Source organism: Lepisma saccharinum, chromosome 2, assembly GCF_977018435.1.
Source record: "Lepisma saccharinum chromosome 2, izLepSacc3.1, whole genome shotgun sequence".
In the NCBI taxonomy this organism is placed as follows: Eukaryota; Metazoa; Arthropoda; class Insecta; order Zygentoma; family Lepismatidae; genus Lepisma; species Lepisma saccharinum.
The window spans coordinates 116,644,932-116,672,254 of record NC_139230.1 but is presented as its reverse complement, the minus strand read 5'-3'; the positions used below and the strand labels follow the sequence as shown (position 1 = coordinate 116,672,254).

General features: G+C 38.3%; 1 protein-coding gene across 1 annotated transcript in view; it reads right to left on the bottom strand.

The window, feature by feature from the left end:
* Window positions 1-5,039: 5,039 nt before the first annotated feature.
* The window catches only part of LOC145984476 (uncharacterized), a 45,930-nt gene continuing 23,646 nt past the window's right edge, over window positions 5,040-27,323 (bottom strand). The window contains exons 2-3 of the mRNA XM_083118135.1: window positions 24,540-24,724; window positions 5,040-5,218 (exon numbers count right to left, since the gene is read on the bottom strand). Coding sequence (XP_082974261.1) covers window positions 5,057-5,218; window positions 24,540-24,724 — 347 coding nt within the window. The 3' untranslated portion in view covers window positions 5,040-5,056. The remainder of the gene's footprint in view (window positions 5,219-24,539; window positions 24,725-27,323) is intronic.

The following is a 27,323-nucleotide window of genomic DNA, read 5'->3' as shown; positions in this document are numbered from 1 at the left end:
AGCCCGACGTATCCTCAGCCGTTATAGTAGGTCGTCTCGACCGGATTACGCTCACTCATTCGGAGCTCCCCAATTTCCTCACGATGGTGGGTTGCCACCGGCCCTATACGTAGGCCGAATAAGTTCCGACCAGAGCCGGATTCGAACCTACGCCGTCCCGCGGCGAACAATCTCAAGACGAGTGAACGCCTTAACCCGCTCGACTACGGAGGAGGACTATTGAAAGAATAATACAAGGAAGTAATCCAGAGGACCGGATAGAAACCAGGGACTGGGGGGGGGGGGGCGAACTTACACAGGTAGTAGTGTACAAGTGTGTTGCATGCCATGCTACCTACAGTGATCCGCCAACAGAAGACTGGATCCAGTGTAAAATAGCAATGAATGGTAGCATGAACAGTGCACATCATATGAAGGTGTGGGCACCTTCACCTGTGACCTTTTAATGTTCCTTTGGTGCGTACTTTCATCCCTTTGATTTCGTACTCTTGCCCCACATACAGGGTCCAGGAACCTTTTTCAGAATGAATTTAAATAGGTCCAGGAACCTTTTTTCCGGATGAATTTAAATACGGCCCAGGAACCTTTATTCCGAACCAATTTAAATTCGGTCCAGGAACCTTTATTCCGAACCAATTTAAATTCGGTCCAGGAACCTTTATTCCAGGATCAATTTTAATACGGTCCAGGAACCTTTCTTTCCGAATCAGTTTAAATAGGGTCCAAGTTCCGTATTGAAATGAATCAATACGCAACTCGGATCGAATACGGACCTGACGATAAACAATTATCCACTTGTGAGCATGAATCTGAATCTAAAAGCAGAGCAGATCTGTCACCTGGTTCAGAAGATGAACATGAAACATATTCCTCCTCGCAAATAGTTCCTACATTTGGCCACTGGTTCACAGACGAGCTACATTTTAGGTCACCGGCGCCACTAGTACACACGACTTGGACTATATCACGAAGAGACCCTGTAACACCACCATCAACACTAACACTAAAACTCCTGACGTCAAGCGTATCTAGGTCCTCCCCTATGGCGCAGTGGTAGCGTCGTCGCCTTGTAATCAAGGGGTCCTGGGTTCGATACCCGGTGGAGGCACAAGTGGTTCGGATCCCACTTTAAACTGCAGGTCCAGTCCCGATTAGCCATATCGTGCATAAAGTGGACTTAAAACACCATATCAAGTCAAGTGTATCTACATTATTTTCGTTTATTGTGGCGAAATTTGAAATGGACTGTATTTGCAGGCAGGAAAAATTTCTCGAAGACATCCTTGTGACTTTTTAAATACGCGTCCATTTCCCCCTTTTTTTAATCCGGCCAGATTCAAATTTACGAAACTTGTCTAGGGAATGCCCTAGACATTCCTATAATCGCGATTCTACACACCCGCACGCACTACTGTCTCAAACAAGAATGACTTGAAATTTGTTGACACATCGGCATGGTTGTAAAATCTGTAAACATTCCTTCTCTGGGAGGGTTTGAGAGATAATAAAAATATAGTACTCATATTTCCAGATATTTACTTCTATTTCATCTGTGGGGCCAAAATGCCGACCCAAAGTCCTTTGACCTGCACATCGCCTGCCTTGAGAGGCCTGTTTCTGAAGCCTCTTTTTGGAAATGGATGGAGTTGTAAATTTTGACTTCAGAGGGAGGAAAGGCCGCGGAAGAGAACACAGTACACCCCTGATTAAAAAGTGAAATAACCTTGTGTAATTTTTGTTGTATTCGTGTGTTCAGTGACGTGCGGTGGCGTCGACACTTGGGGTAGCAGTCAGTGGCGTGCTCAAAGGGGGTTGGTTTGGGTCACACCCCTCCCCCTTTAGGGCCCAGTATTCCTAAAAAAATATTGCAAAATGATGAATGAGTACTAAAAAAAGTACATGTAACCCCCACCCACATTAGAAAATAAAAAACGATTTGATTTGACCACTAAGGCAGAGATCCTGGGTTCTAATCTCGGCTTGGCCATGGGTATTATTTGTGTGTGTCCCTTCATCAATTTTATCATATCGTCTTCGCGATTAGCCAATAGTGGCGGAAAAGCGAAGTAAAATAAACCAAATCGAGCAATCAATCACTGATTTGATTTCATTTTTGTTACTTAGCGTCGCTTTTTTGTCACATTTAGTTAATTGCGAAGATGATGAAGGGACAAACACAAAGAACACCCATGCCCAGATCGGGGTTCGAACCCGGAACTCCTGGTGTCGTAGCGCGCTGCGATAACCACTCCCCCACGGTTGGTTGATTTGATGTTTTAAGTACACTTTGTGCACAGAAACAAAACAGAACAAAACACAACACACTTTTTTGTAGTTTCTTCAATGATATTCATTTGGCTTTTTAGTTCAGAGATACATTTTTCATTCCAAATTATTTCATTATTCACTGCAACACATAGGACAAGAATGCGCACTCATCACGGGTTCGAATCCTGGCCTGGATTGTTCATATGAGGTCCCTTCATCAATTTCATCATATCATCACTCATCCTCATTTTCGCTATAACCAAATGTGGCAGAAAAGCTAAGTAAAATAAACCAAACCAACAACAATATGAACACGCGTTCTCTTGCCCAAATAAATACATCCGTTTTTATGACTGTCAGAGGCCAAGAGTAGTATATTTAAATAAAACACTACTAAAACGAGAGTGAGAGAGAGCCTGAGCACATATTTGTAATTTAATCATTATATATTCCATATTGGAAAAAAAAAGCAAGCATTATTGTCTGCACATAACACGTTCCCATTTCATAAATAATAAAACTACATCCCATATTATACATACATATTGTACAACGTGGAAAAGGTTGTGTAAATACAGAGAACATAAGTACTGCAGAAATTTTTACCCTGAGTTCATTAGAGGATTTACAAAAAAAATCTATGAGAAACCAATCCCCTATCTGTCCTATAGGAGATAGGCTGGGGGACCTGAAAGCCTGGGATTTCAACCATTGCAGCGGGGGCGAGGGGACAAGGGAGGTAGAGGTAGAAATCTTCCTTTTCCTTCGGCCGGCCGTTTCTACCTGGAAACTGGTCAGGCGGAAGAAGAGCGAGCTAGGGTATCCAGCCAGCTTTGCCCACGGATCACACCGATAGACGAGAAGCGCGTGGAAAAGAAAGTGTTGCATATGAACTGTGGCTTTAATAAGACAATAAATATTGTGATTTGAATATAATTCGAGATGTGAGATTGATTGATCTATCTCTGCTAGACTAGCTACTCCTCAGTGCACGTCACTGCGTGTGTTCCTTATGATTTATTTTTGTAGGATTCTCATTTCACATCTAAGTTTGAGACACAAATACTGTCGTCAAGTACAGTAAAACGCAATATTAAAAAAAAAACCTGATATTGTTTCCATGTTTCCTTCCGACGAGAAGTTTCGAAAAAATATTGAGAAGACAGATTTGACGAAGAAATTTAGAATTTGCCGTTCATTTTTTTTACAAGCGCTATTTTCAATCTGAAGTGCTTGGAATATCACCAAATAAGGGACTAAAGATTGACGCCCATCCTGTGTTACGACGAATTGTTTACTGAAAAAAATCTGGAAGTTTCTATACATGCAGAAATACTAAAATGAAAACACAATGAAAATAAATTCTTGTAAACTGAGGTTTGCTTAAATTCTGCAGTCACACTTCAGTGCATAAAAGTGATATGCAATTTTTGAGAATTAGATATTTGAATAGTAGGAATTAAAAAATGGGATGATAGCAAAAGAACTGAACTTATCTATAATTTCGAAATTCTTCACTGTAATGCTGCTACAAACAACTCCGTCGCGCAAGAGCCGTCTTAGTGGCACTGCCTGCCATTCAGCTATTCTTTATATGACTCGTGGTGAGCGCATCGAATCCTTCCATCGCCGTAGATCTAAACCAGAAGACATCGGGGGAACCCTATTCACAGTAATAGGTACCCTTAAATTTATTTATTTAATATAAAATAACTTTATCCTATTTTCATCTAACCACCATTCATCATCGTCGCCACGATCAAACCAGGAAACAGAGAAATGCATTTTTTATCCTTTGGGTGCCTATTTGCCTACTTGATTCAATTTGAAAAAGAAAATGTAAGTACAATATCTACAGTAAATATTAGGTATAAGAATAAGTCTACTATATTGATTTTAGGCCAAATCGCTCCACACGTTGCAAGATGGTGAATAATATACCAATTTTCGAATCTTCCTACTTCGTAAGATTAAGATCCAAAAATCTCGGTCATTTTGCGTAAAATCTGTCAAAACATTTAATTGAGTGGACGATTTCTTTTCTCTTATTCCGGGCGCTCCAAGCTCTGCTGATATGTTTAAATATAAGTCTGGATTACATATTCCGAGATGAAGAAATGAAACATGGCTTAGGCCATATAGTTTGGCAGTAAGAACTGAAAAAATCGTGGGGAAAGGTGCCAATATGCCGCCAAAGACCCTGTCGGAAAGAATTTGTAGCTTTTGAGTTTCCCCTCAAGTGTAGCATTATTATTCCTACACATCTTACTTATCGTATTTAGTGCCTTGGCATTTAAAAACATAGATTTTTCTAACTTTCGTTCACATATATTCCCACTACAGAGGCTGCCCTTATTTGATTTGTATCGCAGTCTATCCAACAGTATGTTATCGATTTTATGACAAGAGGCCTTACACATTGTGGAAACATGGCGGTGTTGCGTATGTGTACATATATGTACTTATACAGTATATATGTGTGCGTGTGAATATATGAACATTTTCATTGCATTTCCTTGATGATGATATTCAATATATATCTAAAGAAAGGCATCTGCATTTTCCATTTATCTTATTTATGTTGATTTCATTTAATGTTATCAATGTTGCTATAAATTATAGGAAAGGTAGTAAGCAACGTCATAATGAAACAAAGATTTTCTTCATATAATCAAGTTCGAGAACTTTATTAATTTACATAAATACATTGAATTAATTTCAAACAATTATAATTTCAGTATATTCAATTGTTTGATCAGTTTCCTCTCTTTTACAGTACAATATGTTTCTATACGGTATGTTCGTCCACTGCTGCAGTGCTGGCACGGTTGATAGTGTTGGCAGAATTGACGGGATTGGCAGGGTTGACGGGGTAGGCAGGGTTGGAGGGGTTGGCGGGGTTGGCAGGATTGGCATGGTTGACGTGGTTGACACCGTTGACACTATTTGCCTGAAAATAAGAAAATTATAATTAAGATTAAAGAAAATCTTGGTCATGTCTCTCTTCCCTCCCTTTCCCCCCATCATTTCATAATCCCCATGAAGTATTTATAATTACGACAGCATGACTATCTTATTATTGAAAGTTGCCCGTTTTTTACCTTTACTGGACACTTTACTTGTTCTACCTCCCCCTCTAAATTCTTCCTTTTTCTTCATCTAACGGATATAAAATGGCGCACCTAGTAGCAAAAGTGACTTGGAACCAGATAAAACTTAAACAAATTACTAAAGAAATATATTTTGATTCCCTCTCTCCCAACTCATCACAAATACTGCATCATGGTGCCAAGGGTAAACTTCATTTTGCATATATTTTAGAAAAATGTAAAAAGAAAAATTTTCAATCATGGTGGTGCCAGAAAAAGGAGAGAAACGTTCATACTCTAAAATAGTGTTTGACACATATTACAGCAACTTCAAAAAGCTTGGTTCATGAGTTTTTACACCGGTTTGAGGATATAGTGAAATTTTTTTTTCGCGCATTTGAAGGTTTTGACATAGTTATTATTGTTCATGAAAGACGTGAGATACGAACTGCAGACGCGTTCGGAAGATGATTGGTAAATTAAAGATTGATGATAATTACAGGCTAAATAAGAAAGATTTTAATAAACGGGAGATTTCCTGCCCGCCCTCGACCCCTAGATCACTAGAAAATGTGGTGAGTGTTTCAGTTTGTAATTCTATAGTGTTACCAAGAATAAACAGGATTCGTCACTACCTACGCTTCCCATGTAAATTTCGCGAACACCATTACGTCATTAAATTTAGCGTGCAAAGCCATCTGGTTGTTGCTCTGAAACTGATTGGTTGTCATGGCAATCAATTAGCCAATCCGATCCATGCGTTCATATCGTTGCCATAGTAACAGCCCACCAATTGCATCCTACTTAAATTGTGACAGTTGAATGTGTGTCTGCGCAATAACCCGCCAGTTCTCGTCCTACTCTCGATATTTTCTAACAATAATTTGGGCATTTCTCGTAACTTAACACGGTAAATCTACAAACGCAATTGGAATAAATTGAACAATGGTATCTTTTAAAACATTTTTTACCTTCAGTTACTTCCGATTTTCTGCGTTTGAGTTAAGAGAAAGGACGGAATTGGTCAGGTGGGTCTCACTAAAATGCAGAAAATTGGAAGTAACAGAAGAAAAAAAGATGTGTAAAAAATCACCGTTGTTCAATTTACCCCTATTGTGTTTGCAGATTTGCCGATTTCAAGATATTGAAAATGTCCAAATTATTGGTAGAAAATATCGAGAATAGGACGAGAACTGGCTAGCATGACCCCCCCCCCAAAAAAAAAAGGAGAGGAAAAAAATATAAATATTTGTGTAGGGCGATTGGCAAAGGTAAAAACTGCAAAAATTCCGAAGTAAATAATGATAAAAATAATGTGTAAGGAAAATTTAGGCAATCCAATGTGAAGATTAAAATCTTCGACAAGTATTAGATCATTGGTGGAGAAATTTTGCCAAATCATTGAAGACTGGTTGGTGGAGGAAGATCTTAATTTACACAAACACGCGCACGCCGCACACACACATATACATACATATGGATTGATTTGATTTGTTTTACTTCGCTTTTCCTGCCACTTTTGGCTAATCGTGAAGATGGAGGATGAAATTAAGAACCCTCACAAACACCCATGCAGAGGCTGGGATTCGAACCCAAGACCACTGGCATCGTAGCACGAAGTGATAACCACTATGCCACAAGGACCGGCACACACATACATATTTATTATGTAATGATATAAAAAGTAAATGACTAAATATTACAAAATATATATTGTATAATACCTAAAGGAAATCATTTGTTACTTTGCAATTGAGGACTAAAAGTGGTAAACGTTGTAAGTGCCAGAAGCGAAAGTGTTGGGAAATCGCATCGTTCCGCACATCAGCCCTTTGAACTACTTAGAGGGCTACCAGCCACATTTCACGTTTACCACATTATAAAGCATGACACATTTCACAGTTTAACGTGGAAAACGGTGTTTGAATTATTGTGGCACTTACAGCGTATACCAATTTTAGTATTCAAATTTTTTGTACTTTTTTTTTTGCTTTTTATTAACGTAAATCAGATTTAATTCTGATATAAGTCTTGCATTCTTGTTGTACTTTTTATTGAGAGATAGAGAGGCAGGTAATGCATGCAACAATCGCAAACACACAGAAAACGATATTTGTTTTGAGGTCAAATCGATTTTTTTATCTTTGTTGTTATAACAAAAAACTCTGCTCTGACAAACTTTTGATGGGAGGGGGAGTGGAGATTTCTTAAGGACAACATTTTTGGTGGGTGAAATTACCAATAGCCTCTCCCCCAAGGATGTCACACCCTGAGTGAAGAGGTGCTCAACCTAAGGTTCTGTTTCATATATTTTGACAATCGTTCACCATCATTGTCACTATTAACCTACCAAGATAAAACAAAAATTAACAAGAAAATCACAAGTTATGCTGGAAACTCTATTAAATTAGAAAAAGATATAAAACTTCCTCTGTACATTACACTCAGGTGCAGATTCATGAGAAGAATATTTTTTTTCTCCCAATTACTTACACTAACGTTTTGTAGCATGCATAGACTAGTGCTTATGATTATTGACAATTTTGTATGTGTGTGCCTGTTTTGATGAAAAATGATGTTACGAGCACCATACTCTGGCTACCTTTAGCTCCTAAATTCATGCTAAGAGGTTTGGTGAGACTCAATGGTGCTTTGCAGAAACATGGATGTTGCAATTGCCATCAGAGATCCTGCACTCTGCCCCATCCACTCCTCCCCCACGGCATGCCGAAAGAATGGCATGAAATATTACTGACAACATGTTATGGTTCCCTGCAAAGGATATCGGTGGCATACTCGAAGAGGGGGTTGAGAAACATTTACATTGCAAGATGCTGTTACAATGAACTTTACAGCCATTACCTGCACCTTAGATGCATAGTGTCAATAGACTGTAAAAATCTTATCAGTATTCTAAAAGATACATACAGTGACATACTTTAGAGGGTGTTGTGGGGTAGAAATTATGAGGTGATTATGTTTGCATGTGAACCATGCATTGGAAACAATGAAAAGAAGTATAGGATGCTCGACGTACATATTGCTAGCTGATTTCTCCCTATTTAAAAAATAATAGCCTAGCAAGTGCAAGGTATTCATGTTATGTCATAAGAGAAGTTTAGTGTATATCCCGAAGTTGCACAATAATATATTATGCACTTCTCATGCTTGCTTCTATAATGTTCACAAGTTGAGGTCCTCAAGAACAGTGGAATGCACAAATATTGCTCGGTAAGGTGTCCATGACTATTTTCAATACGCTTTTCTTGCATCGTATTTCCCAGTCAACACACTAACGTTGCCACAACGTTGTATGAATGTTGTGTTTATGATGAATGTTGTATGTAGGGGAACAACGTTGTGATAACGTTGCCACAACGTTGTATTTATGATGAATGTTTTATGTAGGGGAACAACGTTGTGATAACGTTGCATTAACGTTGCAAAAAACATTCCACTGAATACGCTTTAGTTTGGATGATCACCACCATGAGCGCCACAAGCGTCAGATCGGAGTGTTTTGTTTAATCTGAATTTGTGTGTGCACTGACCACCAAAACCTTATATTTCCTACAGCGTACACTAGATGGCAGTGCGACTCAAATGCAAAACAAACATAACTTTTAGTAACACAAATAAGGATACTTTCGATTGTAATTAGTGAAAAAATGTGTTTTATTATCCTTCGAAAGATGTGTGAATATTGAAGTTGTAAGGAAGATCAGAAAATGAAATGTGTTGAATACAAGTGAAACTCCAATGATAAATATTTTTATTCCAGACTATATAATCAGGAGCTAGGTACTGCAAAAAGAAACTGATTACCAGGTGTAGTTAGAGATTGGTTAATTCATCACAATCTCCAGACTAACAATTGCCTATTTTGGTGGAGCAGGAAAAGTTTTTATAATATGTAAAGAGAAACTGTGACGTTACAAACATGAGTTTTTCCTGTTACGCATATGTATTATATACAAAAATGGCTTGGCAGGCAAGATTGCTAATAGCTTACCATGCAAAATAACCATATTTTAAATATGCATTGTTATATTCATAAATTACACAGGCAGCAAGGTAATGTTGCAAAAAAGTTGTGGCAACGTTAACCCCTGACATACCTAACATTGCTACATAATGTTCAGTATATGTTGTGACAACGTTGTCATCCAACGTTGCAGCAACGTTGAAAAAAATGACCCTTAAACGTTGACACAATGTTTTCACAATGTTGTATCAACATACATTCAACGTTGTAACAACGTTAGGTATGTTAGGGGCTAACATTGCCACAACGTTGTGGTAACATTACCTTGTTGACTGGGTTGTTTTTAAGAGCTGGATTTTTAACTATGCTCCTGTAGAAGTTGCCAGCAGCTTCTTCGATAATTTATTTCAATTCTTGAAGCTCTCATTACGGAAAACAAAAGAGAATAAATATGGTTATCAACAATTTGCTTTGTAATATTTATGCATCCAACTGTCAACCTTATATGCACACACCATGCATTACTAACCGTAAAAAAAAAAATACAAAAATGTCACCTGCATATGTTGGTGATGTTTGGAATATGTTAAAGCAGCAGCATATGTGATATACACATTCAAACAGGCAATAAAACTATAGGAATATTTCACAATGTTGATGCACTAATGTAGAGCAGATAAAAGTGTGTATTATTCCCTCTGTAATGATTGGGATATTTTTCAACAATGACTGATATTGATTAACAATATATACACAGAATGTACTTACGTATCCATTGATTGATTTGCTTTATTTTATTTCGCTTTCTGTGCCACTTTTGACTTATTTGTGAAGATGGAGATGAGTTAACCACTCCGCCATGGGGGCCGGCTCTTACGTATCCATGAAACAGTTTACTTTCATTCGATACGCAGCTACATTCATGCATATATTAATAACTTACAGCACTTAAAGTTTCGTGGAAAATGAATGGCTTATCTTGAAACAAACTCCTAGTTTATGATTCTTACATGTACGAGCACACCTTCTCATATGCTAAAGGGTTATCTTTATCTCTGCACATGTGATATATCACACCGAATGCCATTGACAATTGGTAATCAGTTAGCAACGGAATATTATCCAATAAGCTCAAAAGTGACAGGTACAGCAAACAGCACATATAACAGAGGCAGATTGTCCATCAGCATGTTCTCTGGTTCTGGTTTCCGCAAGGTACAGTTCAAGAATTGAAACAAAAGTATCAATAAGGAGAGGTCAGCCTTTGCACTAGCTTACACTACACTGCACTTTGTAGCTGTGTAATTATGTTAAAGATTTTTCAGATATTTGATGTTCAACACTACATTTACAAAATACTTCCATAAGTGCAACAAAGGCAAGTACACATAGATACTTCGAATCCTTGTCAATGTAGTAAAATATACTGAAAAAAAAATAATGAAATGGTTGTTTTTCATTAATCTTTTCTTTTTCTTTAATTTTCATTGGATGAGGCCTGTTGAGATGCCAGGTGGAACCTGCACCACACTTTTCAATTCTATCACTTGGCAAGTTCATATCTTACAAATAAATGCTTTGTCAAATGTTTTACAAATATTCCAAACTTAGACCTCTTACGAGACCATCTCAACTCAATATTTTTTTTTAAAAAAAAATACAACACCCTATAGATGTCTGAGGAAATACCGAATACATGGTTTTTAAAAGGCATTGGATGTGGTACACATCTGCCATAATTTGTTTAGAGATATTTTTATGCTTAGCTATGGGACTTTACAATTAAAATGACCTGAACTGATGTGGACTCTATAAGTATGATATATTCAATAATATGGTTTATATATCCAGTTGGTGAGATACGATTATTCCTGGTTGAAATGGCTGAAGATAGAGGAGGGGGAATCCTCCTCACCCCCTTTAATCTCACCCTGCATTAAAAATCAATAGATGTATCTTTGTTCGCAATTTTCACATTTCGAACTCCTGATATTCCGTTTCGTTAAATTCAAAATGAGCCCATGAACAAGGTCCAGAGCTTTATATTTTTCGGAATTGTTATCTGATTAAAATCTGTTTTTAAAATGACCATAAATACTAAGGAAAACAAAGAAATAAAAATTATTTATGCCAATTTTTAATTTAAAAAAAACAACAGGAAATTCGTGTGCTGTTCTAAAATGGAATATTTCCGATGCCTTCACATCATACCTATAGGTACAGTGGGATCCATGAGTATTACCGTGCAAATTGTCCATGACTATTTTCATTAATTTTTCTCTTATAATCCTATGTGTTTTTAAGAGATGGATTTTTATGTATGCTGGTGGAGAAGTTGTCAACAGCTTGTCTTGAGTTTTTTTTTAAATTTTTGAAGCTCTTATTTGGTCAAATAAAGTGCATGAACATGGTGATGGACAATTTGCACGGTAATACTCATGGATCCAACTGTACTACCTTTGAAGTAGTTATATGGGAGACTGAATTTTGTACCCCCCCCAAATGAAAAACGTTCCTGCGCCACTGGAAGGCTTTGGTGGTAATCCTACAGTAATTGTCAATGTTGTCAAATATGTTCTGTATATGACTCAGACATACAGATATAATATTTAAGTCCTGTAAAAATCTTGCAATACAAAGCATATTTATCTGTTAATCATAATGAGGTCATATTAAAGGCAACTTTTCATTTTATTTTTCACTAATAGGGCCTCCCCGATGGCGCAATGGTAGCGTCGTTGCAATTTAATCAAGGGGTCCTGAGTTCTATACTCTGTGGAGGCACATAGTGATTCGAATCCCACTTTAAATTGTGCTACCAGTTCCAATTAGCCTTACTGTGCATAAAGTGGACTTAAAATACCAACTTAATCAATCAATTTTCACTAAATAGGAATATTATATTGTAAAGTTTCCTTAAATATTTTTGACTAGCTACTTGCCCGCAGCTTCGCCTACATTGTATTATATTTATACGTTTGTCCATCAGATGATAGAAGATGTTGAAATCAATAATCCAAAACCAAATCATCAAATTTAAGCCATATTGTCAAGTTTGAATGAATGAGTATCACATAATTATGAAGATACAGTGGTAATTGGCTTTCAAAAGAATAATAATAGATGTGTTCATCAGTCCATTTATATAGATCTCAAGGGGGGACTGTCCATTGATGTTCCAGCGTGTGAGCACATACTCTACTACATATTAAGAAGTATACTTTGGTGGGAGTTAGTTATGTTTGTGTGTATTTCAGTACTTATAAAGGATTAATAAAATCTCATAGTGTGTGTTGCTGTTGAGATTATCCAGAAAAGCAAATGTTACCACAGTTCAGGTATTGCATGGTCTCTTACGTTAGTAACATGTGGTGACAGCAATAAGGGCTTTTGCTTCAAATTATTGGGTTCGTAATACAGGTTTTAAGGAACTTTTATTCTTACATGCATGTTTTAAGGTGACTTGTCAATTCCTCGTTTACGTAAAAAGGTGAACTTTAATGTAAGCAAATGTATGTGCGCATCACAGTTAAAGATTTCTGCATCTACAAAGAAAATCCAAAACACATTCCCACCTCGCCGGCCTCTGTGGCGGAGGGGTTAGCATAGTGCGCTATCCCGGCCTGGGCATGGGTGTTATTTGTGAGTGTCCCTTCATCAATTTCATCATAGCATCACTCATCCTCGTCTTCGCGATTAGCCTGAAGTGGCAGAAATGCGAAGTAAAATAAACCAAATCACTCAATCAAACATTCCAATCTTGTTCAAAGACCTTGTGAATTCAATCAAAAATCTACCAATATCTACCAGCCGAATGTGAAATGTCCTAAACCTAAGCTTAACTGAGTAGAAAAATACTTTAGAAGTTTTAAACATACTTTTACTTTCCTTATACCCCCAGTGCATTTCTTTGAATAGAAAAAAATGCAAGAAATTGAATGAAGTCTAGTCTAGATAACACAGTGGCCTTGACAAGCCAACTGGCAAAAAATAGGACCTGCAGTGAGTCTCATTTATCCCGTGCATTCATTTGACTAATGTAATTATCTTCCAGTTTGACTTTAGGGTTTAACTTCAAATGGCGTTGCAACCTGTTCTAATGTCTAGGAAGGGGGAAACTTTCATTTCACCTAGGAATGACATCGAGATGAGACGAGTCGAGAATTGTCACAGCCTCATCTCGTCTCCTGTGTGGTGAGTTTGAGTTTGTTTGAGTTGGTGTTTTAAGTCCACTTTATGCACAGTAAGGCTAATCGGGGTTTAAAGTGGGATCCGAACCACTGTGCAATGTGCCTCCACCGGGTATCGAACTCGGGACCCCTTGATTACAAGGCGACGACGCTACCACTTTTTTTTTATTATTATTTTTTTTTATTTCCTTTACTATTTACATCTGATTATAACAAACTTTTCATGATTACTATACAGGTTTTACAAACTAGGATATATTACATTTAGAAAATTTGCATAGACATTGTTCTTTTTATTTGCCGACATATTTTGAAATGTGTGCCTTAAATAATGCACAAATTGTTCATGAAAGTCAAGTTGCTGATAAATAGCGGCAAACCAAGCATAGTGCCCCAGTAACCACAATACACTGTTCTGTTTCTTGTTAGGGAAATAACTAAAATTGGGGAACAGAAGATGATCAATTGTAATATTCTTCTCATTGGTACGACAAATGACACTTACGAGTTTCGCAACATATTTCCATGACGTAGCGGTTATTAAGCATTCACTGAGCTTATGCACTAAACTATCAGGCACGTTACATATTACACATAATGACGAATCTGCCATGTGCAGATCATAGAGTTTCACTCGAGTCAGCAGTATTTGATGCACTATAACGAACCACGCCGATCGTATTCTTGTTGGGAGATGCCTCGCGTGTATATTTTTCCACACCACAGGCCAACGAACTTCCGGGTGTCTTGCAACTATCTTAACAGCCTGTTGAGACGCTACACGCATTCTTCTGTACATTTGCGACACCACTGGAACAGGCAGGGTAGGAGTTTGTAACAAGCCATAGCAGATCTCTACTAAGGTATCACGGAGGTACCTAAGGTTGGGGGGAATTGAGGTCACGTTTATGGGAGACTCCAACGGTATACGAGCCAAGCAGTATCGAAGAACGTAACTGGTAATGCTATCCGGCCTCTGAATCATCGTCTCGATGTCCGCTTGAATGCGGAGCGCCTGGCTCTTATGTTGCACGTGTGCAAGATTCAAGCCTCCTCCTGTATTATGTAAACACAAGGTCTCGTGCTTAACTCGTAACAACTGCCCATTCCACACAAACCAGTTCACCGCACTTTTCAGTTTTGCTACATCTAGCATACGCATTGGAATTATTTTTGCTACAAACCAGACTTTCGACAGTGCATATACATTGACAAACGTGACACGTGCTTGCAAACTAATAGTTCGAAACTTATTAATTTGCAACACAGCTTTAACGCTCCCAATCACTCTATCATAATTTACGTGTATCATTTGTTGCAGAGAAGGCGTAAAGACTACCCCAAGAATTTTTAAGGTGTTAACAACAGGGAAGTGTTGTACAGGTGTGTTGGATGGGGCGGTATTTAAATACATCAGACAAGATTTTTTTACATTAATGTGGAGGCCTGAATGCACGCCAAATGCCGTCGTTAATTTATGAACCATATCGACATCCACAGGTGACTGAACTAAGATGCTGACATCGTCCGCATAAGCTAACACTTTTAGAGACTTCGACAGTATAGTAATGCCTTTTAGCTGTGCTTCCAAAGAAGTAAGCAGGGGACTTAGGGAAATACAGAATGCTAGCATTGATAGGGGATCTCCCTGTCGGACACCTGTCATTATGCGAAGCGATTTTGTCAAAAAACCATCAATCTGTATTCGCGATTCAGCATTGTGATAAAGCCCCTGCAACGCTGCGAGAAATGTCCCGCGTATTCCAAGTTTTTGGAAAACATGAAACATATAGTTATGGGTCAGAGAGTCAAACGCACGTTCGAAATCCAGAGCTAAAATCGCTTCATCTTGTGAACTTTTGGTATTGTGATGATTAGTAACTACCTCACGTAGCGTTTGCAGCACGGCATAAATGTTTTTGTTTCCACCATATACATATTGCATATCACCCACCAAGTTGGTGGAGTATGGCATTAAACGTGCAAGCATACATCGTGAGAAAATTTTATAGTCTGAGCACAAGAGAGTAATGGGGCGATAATGAGTAATTTCTGTCGGCTTTGCGCATTTCGGTACTAATACTATAATTCCGGTCTGGGAAGTTTTACCCATTTTCTGTTGCTGAAAGACAGCATTGACCCACTCAGTTAAGGTCTGTCCCATTAGCGTCCAAAAAGTTTGAAATAAACTTGTAGGAAGCCCATCAACACCAGGGGCGGAGAATGGCTTCGCCGCTTTCACCGCTTTATACACTTCTTCGATTGTGAAATCCGCGTCCAACTTAGTTCTATCTTCATCTGAGAGTACCTCCGACACGGCATCCACCACTGTACCATAATTTGAGTTGTCCGGGTGCTTCTGCGAAAACATCAAACTAAAGTGCTCATATATTTTACCTTGTATATCCTTAGGTGCTGTGATTTTATTACCCGCACCATCTGAGAGTTCAGTGATGATTTTCCGTTGTGCATTATGTCGTTCTTGGATCACGTGACTAATCGAGACAGCTTTCTTCATGGTCCACCTGAGGAAGTCTACTTCGAATTTTAGCACCCATACGTTTGTGCGCTGTCATGCGTAAGAGGATAGCCTGTACACGTTTTATATCAGTGTTGACCGGTCTCCCTGCCGATGCTTCGTCTATTAATTCGCGCAAAACCCGATAATAAAACTGATATTTATTATTCCAATCACGAGACCTCTCTTTACAGTATGCTAAACAGAATCGTTTAATTGCCGGTTTTAAGAACTCGTCCCACCAACGAAGGATGTCAGTATGTCTAAGGCGGTGCGCCTCCCAAAGACTCCATTGCTCATGAAATGCTCGTTTGAAATCGTCATCAGAAAAGATTGACGTATTCAATTTCCAATACCCATATCCCCGAGGCACTAAGGGAAGATCAATGTTAATTGCCATTACCACTACCAGATGGTCCGAAAAACATGTAGGTGTGAGGTAAATCGAACTTACTTTCTGACGCAGTAACGGGGTAACATAGAACCGGTCCAAACGGGACGCACAATTGTCTCTAATGTAACTATGTATATCCCCTCTTACCGAAATGTTTATCTGTCCAAACGTCTACAAATTTAAAACCCGACACCAATTTTTGAAGAGAATTTGATGTGTAAAAACCTGGACGTTGATCTTGTGGTCGCAATACGCAATTAAAGTCCCCGCCACAAATGATATGTTCCTTTGCACCCTGCAATTCAGCTGCCACGTCTGTCGCAAAAAAAATATTTCTCTGTTGTCTCTGTTGAGTACCTGACGGGGCATATATATTGCAAATCCAAACATTTGCCACTTTCGCACATATAATTCGTCCGTTTGGATGACACGAAACATTTGTGATCGGCACAGTATTTCTCGCTAGAATAGCAGTCCCCGTTGCCTGACAATTTGCATTGTTATAGACTACAATTGATGGGGGTAAGTCAAAATTGGTCACTTGTACCTCCTGGAGGAAGGCTATATCGAGAGACGACTGGATGAAAAAGTCACCCAGCGCCTCTTGTTTATTACGGTTTTGCAATTTATTAATGTTAATCGTGGCTATTCTGAGTGAGGTAAACATAGCTAAGTGGGTATTCCTAAACCTGATCAGGGACGCTTTAGCCCCCTTACTGGCAAGAAGCGCGTTGTATACATTATACCAAACATTAACACAAAAAAACAGTAACACTATCACACGCATCATTAATTTTCATGAAGAATTATCTTTTCACTAGCACTAACACTAGCACCTAGATTATTAACACTTTGGGACCGGGTAATTCGCACTGGGGAGGGAGAGAGGGGGCGTTGGTCATCAATCTTCTTGGTCGGTGGGTTGATTTCCGCATCCCTTTGAGAACTTTTCTTGCGCTTCTGATTCTTCAGCTGCTTCTGCTGTCCTTCCATGGGTAGCTTCCTTCTGGTGGCATCCATCAACGGGGCCCTTGAAACAGCAACAGGCTTCACATAACTTGGGACTTCATCTGGAGTCAGCTGGATATCAGGATTGTCATGCACATTCATCTGGTCTTCACACTTAATTTGGTGGGCACCTCTGGTAGATCTTCATGTAGTTCCATTTGTACAGTTTCTTCCCGTTCCACTTCATCAGCCCATAACAGTGAAGTTTCCATGGTTTCGTCCGTCGCGTTGTTCCCCGAAATTGTTACCACTGCAGGATCGTCTTTCGGTGCTTTCTCAGTTGACGCTGTTGGTACATCACCCTCTGTCTTCTGACTCAATTTCGTTCTGGTGGGTATTGGCAACACTGTGGGTCGAGAGTCCAATTGTGTTTCTTTGACAGTGAGTTGCGTTGGTGGTCGATTGACACGTTGGACATAGGTGCTGGGTTCCTGGTTGTTCATAGATGTGCCCGCTTGGACTGCGGTTGAACTTGCTACGTTAGGATTAGTGCGTCGTCGTCTTTGGGGACACGTGGCTCTTGCTTGTGTCAATTCGTCACAGATCTTGCAAGACGGCTGCTGCCCATAATATGTGACCCAATATCTCGCACCTTGGATCGTGACGTAAGACGGTATTGACTGCTTCAATACCATCCTCAACACTTTTATGCCAGTGCGGGTACGATAGATATGTTCCTGCGAGTAAGTCTCGTCGTCAATAGACTGTATTTCGCCATATTTTATGAGTACCGCAGATAATGCCTCATCCGTAACTTCCATCGGGATGACATGTAGTCGCACCATTGTTGATATTCTGTCCGCCCATTCCAATCGTACATCATGATCACCATCCTCATTACGAAACACCAACATTCGTCCACACGTCCGTATTATTTGCTCACCTAACAGGTGTGATACCAGTTTAATGTATACACACTTACGAAAATGGTCAATTTCAATGCTTAGAACCTGGTCTTCGGTGAGAGCCAGCGTTTCACTAATCCAACGGTGTAACTTCACTGACGTGGGTCTCTTTTGAGCACTCGAAAAAGACAATTTTAACGTGTTAACACGACGTGTTTCCATTATACAACAGTCCGAATTACTTCTATTTGACTCGTAACTAGTATTCCTTCCTACTCACCAGGACACGGCCTCGTTCGAACCAAGCTGCAAGCGCCACGCGAGACGATGTTGCTCGTACGGCTGCTTCCGCGAGACTCACCACTGGGCCATTGGGAGAGGCCCTCCTGTGTGGTGAGGTCCTTCTCGTTCTTGTTTGTGCTTTTCTTTTGTTTCGGTGTGAACTCAAAAGTTGTTAAAACTTATTCTATGTATATTCACTTCATGGGCTAATCGGGACTGAATCTGCAGTTTAAAATGGAATCCAAAGCTCTGTGCATTGAATTGTGTAATTCAAGGCGAGATATCTTGCCTTCAATTACAAGGCGAGAATCTCGTCCTGACCCACGAAATGTGTAGTATAAGCAATACGTACATTGTGTCACCACTCAAAGTTTCACAACGTATATGTCATCAAAGCAAAACTTTTCTAAATAACGTTTTTCAGCATTATATCTTGTTTCGATGCTGTGAAACGTCGAAATGCGGAATTATATTATAAATAGATTAAACCGGGCAGCACAGGTTCGCAATTGTTACTAATGCATTAACTTTGCAATTACAGTAAACAAAATACACGACATTTTGAAAAAGGGAAGTCAATAAATTAAACGCTTGGTATGTCTGATAAGACACACAGTAATTTAAATTTATTTTTACCAATATCTTCAAATATGATACCAGAGTTTCGAGAGAGATCATCTCGGACATCAAGTATCGCCTCGTTTTGATTTTGCAGAGATTTATTTCAGTCTCGTTTCGAAATTTGAGAGGAAACACAGACTTCTTGTCTCAGTATCATCTCTATGTTAAAAAATCTCTTAATATATAGGTTTAAGTATAGTTCTCCCTCTTACAAAGTTATGAAGGACAGGAGTACATTGTGTGTACCCCCCAATGTCTTGTCTCATTTGTGTAAGTATTTCGTTTCGGAAAATTCCATTTGAAAAATTCAAAAGAAAAGGTCAGTCATATACTCTTCTGATGAATATCAGAAGATTTCATCTTTGAATCGAAACGATCACTTCTTTAGAAAAGTGTACCCTCCTTACGCAAAGGAGCATTCATCTGGAGCGTGATTTTCTGAGAGTAAACTTCATCTGATTCCATCGTTTCACATAAATTTTACACAATTTTCATCTCCTTAAAGAGGTTTCCAGTGAACTAACTACATAGTAGCATGGACGTCCGCAGGATTTGTTCCAGGGAGGGGCAAGGAAGGTATTTTTTCCAGGAGGGCAAACAAGTCACATTTCCCCCAAAAGAGTGTAGTTCCCTAAAAAAAAATTGCTAAAATTTGAATTTATGGTGTTAATGCAATAATTAACCCATATTATTGTGGCTAAAATGAAATTATATGTGTGAAATACATAACTTTTGGTTGACTTTCATTTTCCAGGGCGGGCCACGCCCCCCCTTGCCTCCCCCCTTCCGGACGCCCATGCATAGTAGCAAGCACAATGTAGTAGAATAAGTTTACAATGGTTTGCATTTCTGTGGTAGCTAAGTAAGATAAATTAGATAATGCTTGTAAGTTATAAACAATATACCTAAACATTTTTTTATTGAGCGAATTGAAAATATGTTCCTTTAACAGTAGCACCTTGCGTCTGTCAAATTATCTAAGGGGGTACAGGGGGTACAACGGGATTTACGAATTTAGGGGGTACAGTACCCCCTTCAAAAATTTGAGGGGGTACAACGTACCCCTGTACGCCCCCACCCGTTCCTGCGCCACTGAAGCCTTCTACACTGGGAGAGTATGAATTTCGTAAGTTTGGTTTAAAGTCTCAATTGAAAATATCCTTGCAACTGTGGATGTCTAAAGCAGAAACGACAGGGGAAGATGCATACCCAAAAAAATAAAGATTTGTATGGAAGCAGATGACCCTTGCAGCAAATGACACACATTTCAAATGCAAGATTAAGTTTATATATGCATTACAGAACAAATCACACACACACACACACAAATATATACTTGTATATATATATACTTGTATATATATATATATATATATATATATATATATATATCCATACACAAAATAATGACCTATATTTGAATTTCAGGTAACATATGTACATGAAACAAACTGTATAGGGAAAATGGCATGGAATATGGACACTGGCACACTTTTCAAATACTGTAACAAAGAACAACTATTTTTCACCCTGTGCATTCTTCTCATTGTCTCACTAGGTTTTTTTTAGTCAATATAATAAAATTCATGCAGGAGATCTAAAGGATGATAAAACACATTGTTATGGGATTACTTTTTACTAACAGTAAAATTCTTGATATAGAGGAAAATAACCAAACCCGGACCTCACTCCCTAAGCCGGACTCTCTTCCTGTTTCCGTAAGTAGGTGCTGCCGAGTGGTGGCAAGGGGCGAAACAAGTCAAGAATAACGGAAAGATTGTGTAGGGAAGGTATCAGCAGTAACGTGCAAGTATAATTTGCTGTAGTCCGCCATGATTTGTTTTTGTGTAAATGTAAGTTTGTACATCGGTGCACAACAGTGGGAATTTTGCTAATTAAGAGAGAGGTAAGTAGCAATCTTGTTACAATTTAGACATAGTAAGTATTGTACTTTGAAATTATGGTAATGGTTTGTTTGAAGATACGTGTGTTTTATTGTATAAACAATAAGACTCCACGAGTAAAATGCCCTAAGTAGGAACCCTGTCTACTGCCCAAAGTCGGACCTCTCAATGAATGCCTAACATTTCAATTATAATTGAAGCAAAGGGTCTTTACTCGTTAGTAAAGTCCTTTTACATATTGTTTCAGATGTTCGCTGCACCGGCTTGTATCCTGTAAACAGACACATTTTCAAGACTCTGAGTTCATTCCTGTCGCCCCAGAAGTTCAGTCCAGGGAAGTCGAAACTACTGAACGAGAGGTTTCTCCAAAACAACCAAGGCTACTCATAACCCCTGTGCCCACCATTCAGAAGAAAACGTCTACGAGAGGTTGGAAGACAACTTCGTCTGCTGTGATAACTACTTCTCCTTACAAACAAAATCTAATGACATCTTTGGAAAGATCAAAGAACAAACGAAAACCATCTGATGGAGGCACAAGAAGAAAGAAACATGTCAATATTTGCAAAGCACAGGAGTGTAGAGAGTGCAGACAGTGAAGAATTTTCGTTAGCTGATAGCATGGACGCCGACCTCGACATTCCACAAGGAGGTAGTCCAACTGAAGGTGATGCGGAGTGCTTGTTTTGTAGTGGAAAGTTTTCAATGGACTGCAACAAAGAATTGTGGATTCAGTGTGCACTATGTGGTTTATGGGCTCATGAACATTGTACGGGTAATGAGCGGGATATCTATGTCTGTGCTTTCTGTCATTAAAGGCCATGTAACTATTTTTAGAACTTCTAGAATGTTTATTCTTATTTTATAATTGTATAGCCAATGTAAAGAACGTTCTTAACAATAGAAGTAGCCTATAATTTGAGTCGCCGACACAGAAGATATTGATAGTCTATATTATATTATATTTGTACATCTATACTCTTTATGCAAGCTCAATAAATGTAATTCATTTACTACATATCATATATTAACATTTCTTTGCTTCCTTTCCAATTTTTAGAAATTGTTAAAGGAGGGGTCCGTTGGTAATTTTTTCTCCGTTGTTACTTTTCGTCCCTTATGACAGAAATGCTTACTGGCAAAGGGTCATGCGCTTTAAGGTGGATATAGTTACTCAAAACATTAGCAAACATATCAAAGAACCCACTTTATTAAATTTCATATAGATTCAATTTCTTTTTTCAATTTTGTTACTCCATATTAACCATATACATTGGTATTTGGAGGGTTCAGTACAGTTCATATAAAAGAAAATTATATAATTACAAATTTTCTATAATTTACAATCTAGATATTCACTAACGCTATAATATTCCTTATTAACTAATAGTTTCTTTAATTTATTTTTGAAACTTGTCATACTTTCTGCTTTTATATCATTTGGTAAATGGTTGAATATTTTAATTGCCATCTGTTGGGGTCCTTCTTGAACTAATGTTAGCCTGGTGAAGTAAGACTTTAAGAGCTGTTTATTTCGGGTGTTATATGCCATAATGACTCCAGGGATGAAAAACAAAACGGGGGTCCTACTTTGGTCACTTTCCTCTATTCATATCATTATTATCATTTCCAGGTTGAGATATGTCACACAATACACGTGTAGTGCTGAACGGAAGATGTTCGATTTCCGAGGGACCGTAAACTGTTCCAGATCAAGGAAGTCTCTCAACGTCGTTCCTAAATTTTACGATATATTTCTCAAACTGGAAACATGGGTGTCGGTAGTAATATTTGTAGAGGAATGTCTTGTCGAACTCTTAAAAATTGATTACTAAAAATATAAAATTTACATAAACAATAATAAGTTTATTATTGGGATGTAAGGGGCGACCTTCTGGGAAGGCACCCAAAATTCCACTTCCATGTAGTACATCCAGGTAACTGCTTCTTGCAGGCCAACTAAGCTCTGGCACCTGGACACACGGTCATGATAATCCTTTGTAGGATTGTGTTGTTCTGTGTTTGACCTTCTGTATGTTGAGTGCACCTTTAGAGCCTCAGCTGTTAACCTATTTTAGCTCTCAGAGACAGAATAGTGTTACTTCTTGTTAACTAATGAATGAATGAATTAGCCTTAAAAATTGAGTAAGGACATATTTCATTTTCTTGTTAGGGATCTTTCCTCCCATTTGTTTTAGTTAATCCCCGTATTGCGTGACTGACAGACCAAAATAACCTACATCGTGTTTACTTGTGCTATGATGAGTCCATACTATGAAAATCCATCAATGTAATCGTTATTATTATCGTATTAATAAATGTCTGGAGAATTATTATTCTCGAAACACCAAATATATCAATATCTGACTCAAATGTGTTCCTTAGTTTTTACAGATATCAAACTATTAATACATTGAAATACATAATCATTTCAACAATGTAACCCACCTCTATCAAGAAAAAGTTGAAAGTTAGTCATACAGTTTATCTTATGTGATTTTGTACATAAAAATCAAATTATCATTATAGTTTTGAATACATTCTCATGGAAGCGTTATATTTTGAAGTAGCTTTGAAACCAATTCATCTTTTCTTCACTAATTCTGCTAGAATATTGAATGAAATCGCATATTTCATCTACCATCATAAACATAAAGTTTATTTATTTTTTTTTTTTTTTACATATCAAATGAACAATGTCAATGTTAACACCACAATTCTCCGCCCATCCAGGCGGAATAATAAAACAAACGCAGTAAGTAAACATTGCTAAAGTGGAAAATGCGTGCAGGAATTTGCTCGAGATTGGGACTGGTTCCGGTTCAATTGTTGAACTTGAAATTTAGACGACGTACATGAATCGAAACACCTCCGTCCCTGGACAATCCCTGCAATGTGTGGTCAGAATGCGTGCTTCTTCTTCCAGGCGAATTGACATCTCAGTATAATATTTTAAAAGGAAAACTAAATTTTGTCAAGGGACATAAGATTGTGTTGGCTTGAACTATTTATTTAAAAAAGAGATATTGTTAAGAAAATTGTTTTTATTATTATTATTGTCATTATTAAGGAATTGTCCGTCCACTCTATAGTCCCCGTTCCTGCGCCATTGGTTTCGATAATTTTCTAGATTTTTCTGTTTTTTTTTTCTATTAACAAGTAGGTTGCATGGTACTTTATTTGATTTTGATTCTTGTTATTTAGCGTAACTTTTCTGTCACTTTTGGCAAATCGCAACGATCTGGATGAATGATGATGCTATGATGAAATTGATGAAGGAACACTCACAAAGAGTACGATGCCCAGGCTTGGATTCGAACTTGGGACATTTGTCGTTGTGTCGGTGTGTGCTAACTACTCCACCACGGAGGTCGGCGCATGATAGTTCATAAACAAACCATAAACATAGAAATAAAAACTAGTTGTGGAACTTACCGAGTTATCGGAGACACCACTCTTTTTGCAGTTGCTGATGTGAGTACACTTGCAGAGGTATATTGCGCATGCAATAAAGAAGAGGATGAGGAAGATCAAACAGAAGAACACCTCAATCGCAGCCAGGATAAATGCGCATTCATAGAATGACCTGCGGGTTGTGTCATTTGCATTTTCGCTTGTCTCTAAAAGTATATAAAACAACGTTTAGTATGCAAGAGCAAAATAACACAGGCAATATTCTGAACTATGTTTTAACAACATTAAATGTTCAAAAGGAGGAATGAGTTTGGAGAATAATCACTACCTCCATTACCAGTAAATTTTTGAAGATGTGGAATCTCATTTCAAGTTTCATGTTTCATTTCGTAGCAAAACAAGCAGCATGAATGCAAACAAATTTTTCAAAGGAAAAATTAGCTAACACTCCGCTACGATGCCAGGGGTCCCGGGTTCGAATCCTGGCCTGGGCATGGATGTTTCTGAGTGTCCATTCATAAATTTAATCATATCATCACTCATCCCCATCTTTGCAAATTAGCGAAAAGCTGCACAAAAAGCGAAGTAGAGTAAATCAAATCAAATCAAAATATAGGATGAGAGTGAGATAGAGAGAATGAGCGACAGACAGTCGTTGTTAAATTAAAATCAACTCTCATATACACACGCTTGCTACTCGCCATCGTACGCAGGACGTTTTTTTCGGGGGGGGGGGGGGCTGGTAGAATAGTAAAAGTGGATAATACACTCTAGGAGGTTAAAATTGTACTAAGAAAAATAATGATCATGGCTTGCTTGATTGAGTTGGCGTTTTAAGCCCACTTTATGCACAGGAAGATTAATCGGGACTGGACCTACAGTTAAAAATGGGATCCGAACTACTGTGTGCCTCCGCTGGGATCCGAAACCGGGAACCCTTGATTACAAGCGGCGACTTAACCACTGCGCCATCGGCGAGGCCAGTAATGGTGGTTTGTTTCATTGATTGCTTTTACTTCGCTTTTCTGGCACTTTTGGCTAATTGCGAAGATCAGGATGAGTGGTGATATGATGAAATTCATGAATAGACACTCAACAAACACCCATGCTCCGGCCGGAATTCGAACTCGGGACCCCTGGCGTCGTAGCGCGATGTGCTAACCACTCCGTCACGGGGGCGGCTAATGGGGGTTTGCATTTGGCAGTTTTTTTTCTTTCTTAGGTTACCAGTCCAAATTTTCTGACAGACAGACACCGAACAGCGGCATATTTATTTTATTTGTGAAACAAAGTTTCTACCGATTTCCCGTCATAAACTATTTCTGGAAGGAGTACATTCGTGATTCTATTGTGTTCAAGCTGACAGACAAATCTGAGGGTGTACCGCCCTGCACACTTGCATTTAGGGTGTGACCAAATTGAGGAAAGATGAAAAGAAACGGACAGACTGTCGGCCAATGAGAATGGGATACATCTCTCTGCGTCGGCATTCAGTACCAGAAGCCAGAAGGTCCACTGGGCTTTCCTCCGTCCTCTTATGTTTACAACTGCGGGAGGGTTTCTCTGACATCAAGATGAAACTGCCTTCCGAGTATTTCATACTTCAGTACTACAAAGCACGTAATGCTGTTGTTTCTTAGAGTAATGAGCCGGGGTGTAGATTTATAGACGCTAAGAATTTTTTAAACGGCAGGCAAATATGCACCTTATATTTGCGTCACTTTATTTACATTAGGTTAATCGCAACGAATATGATGAATAGTAGCTATGTAGATGAAATTGATGATATGGAAAATGCTTTATTCAAAGAAAACGACCTCCCCAACGACATAAGAAACTCTTCTTCTCTTCTCCAATTCAAATCAAAATTAACAAATCATCTTCTGGAGTCAACTTACCAGAACTGAAAACAGGGAAATAAAATTAAACCTTCGTGTAAACTGGTAGGACCAACACCCACCGACTTTTTCCGTAATTTGACTATGTTTGTTGCGTGTGTGTTTATGTTTTACGTGTATTTTTTTTTTACTTAGTGTGTTTATGTTTTACGTGTATTTTTTTTACTTAGTGTGTATGTATTTTTGTCTTTACTTTTTATGTTTTTTGCGTCTTTCTCTTTTATTTTTTCTTGTGTTTTTCTTTCTTTTTTTTTTGGTATCTCAATGTTCTTAGTTTTTTATAGATTTCATTTCTTGGTATCTTAAATATTTAGTTTTTTATATATTTAACATACAGTTAGCTATAAAAATCAACTTATAAAATGTAATGTAGAGATGGTTAAGTGGAAGAAAAGGCTTGTGCCTTAACTTCGCCATCCAAAACAAGGAATAAATAAATAAATAAATAAATATAATAATAATAATAATAATAATAATAATAATAATAATAAGAAGAAGAAGAAGAAGAAATGTGAATTTGAACATATTGCAGGGAAGAAATTGGAAATTGTGGATACATTTACTGCTTTTGCTTTATTGTTTTCCTCCCCTTTTATTCCTACGATAATATCTAGTTCTCAAAAACTGACTTTAATCGCGGCGTTGAGGACGAATGATGATAAGATGAAAGGACAATCACGAAGGAACATGGACAAAGCAAAACAGAACCCGTCATTGGATTACACTGGCTGTGGATCCACTTACCGGAGCCTCATTAATCTGCAGCAATGTAGTCCACGGTATACTACGTGGAAGAAAGGTTGATACTTGAGCGCCCTCCGTTAACACCACTCCCTATTATAAATAATATTGGTGGTTTACTGAGATACCGCAAGCGCACGTGTAACAAAAAATAATCATTACGCAA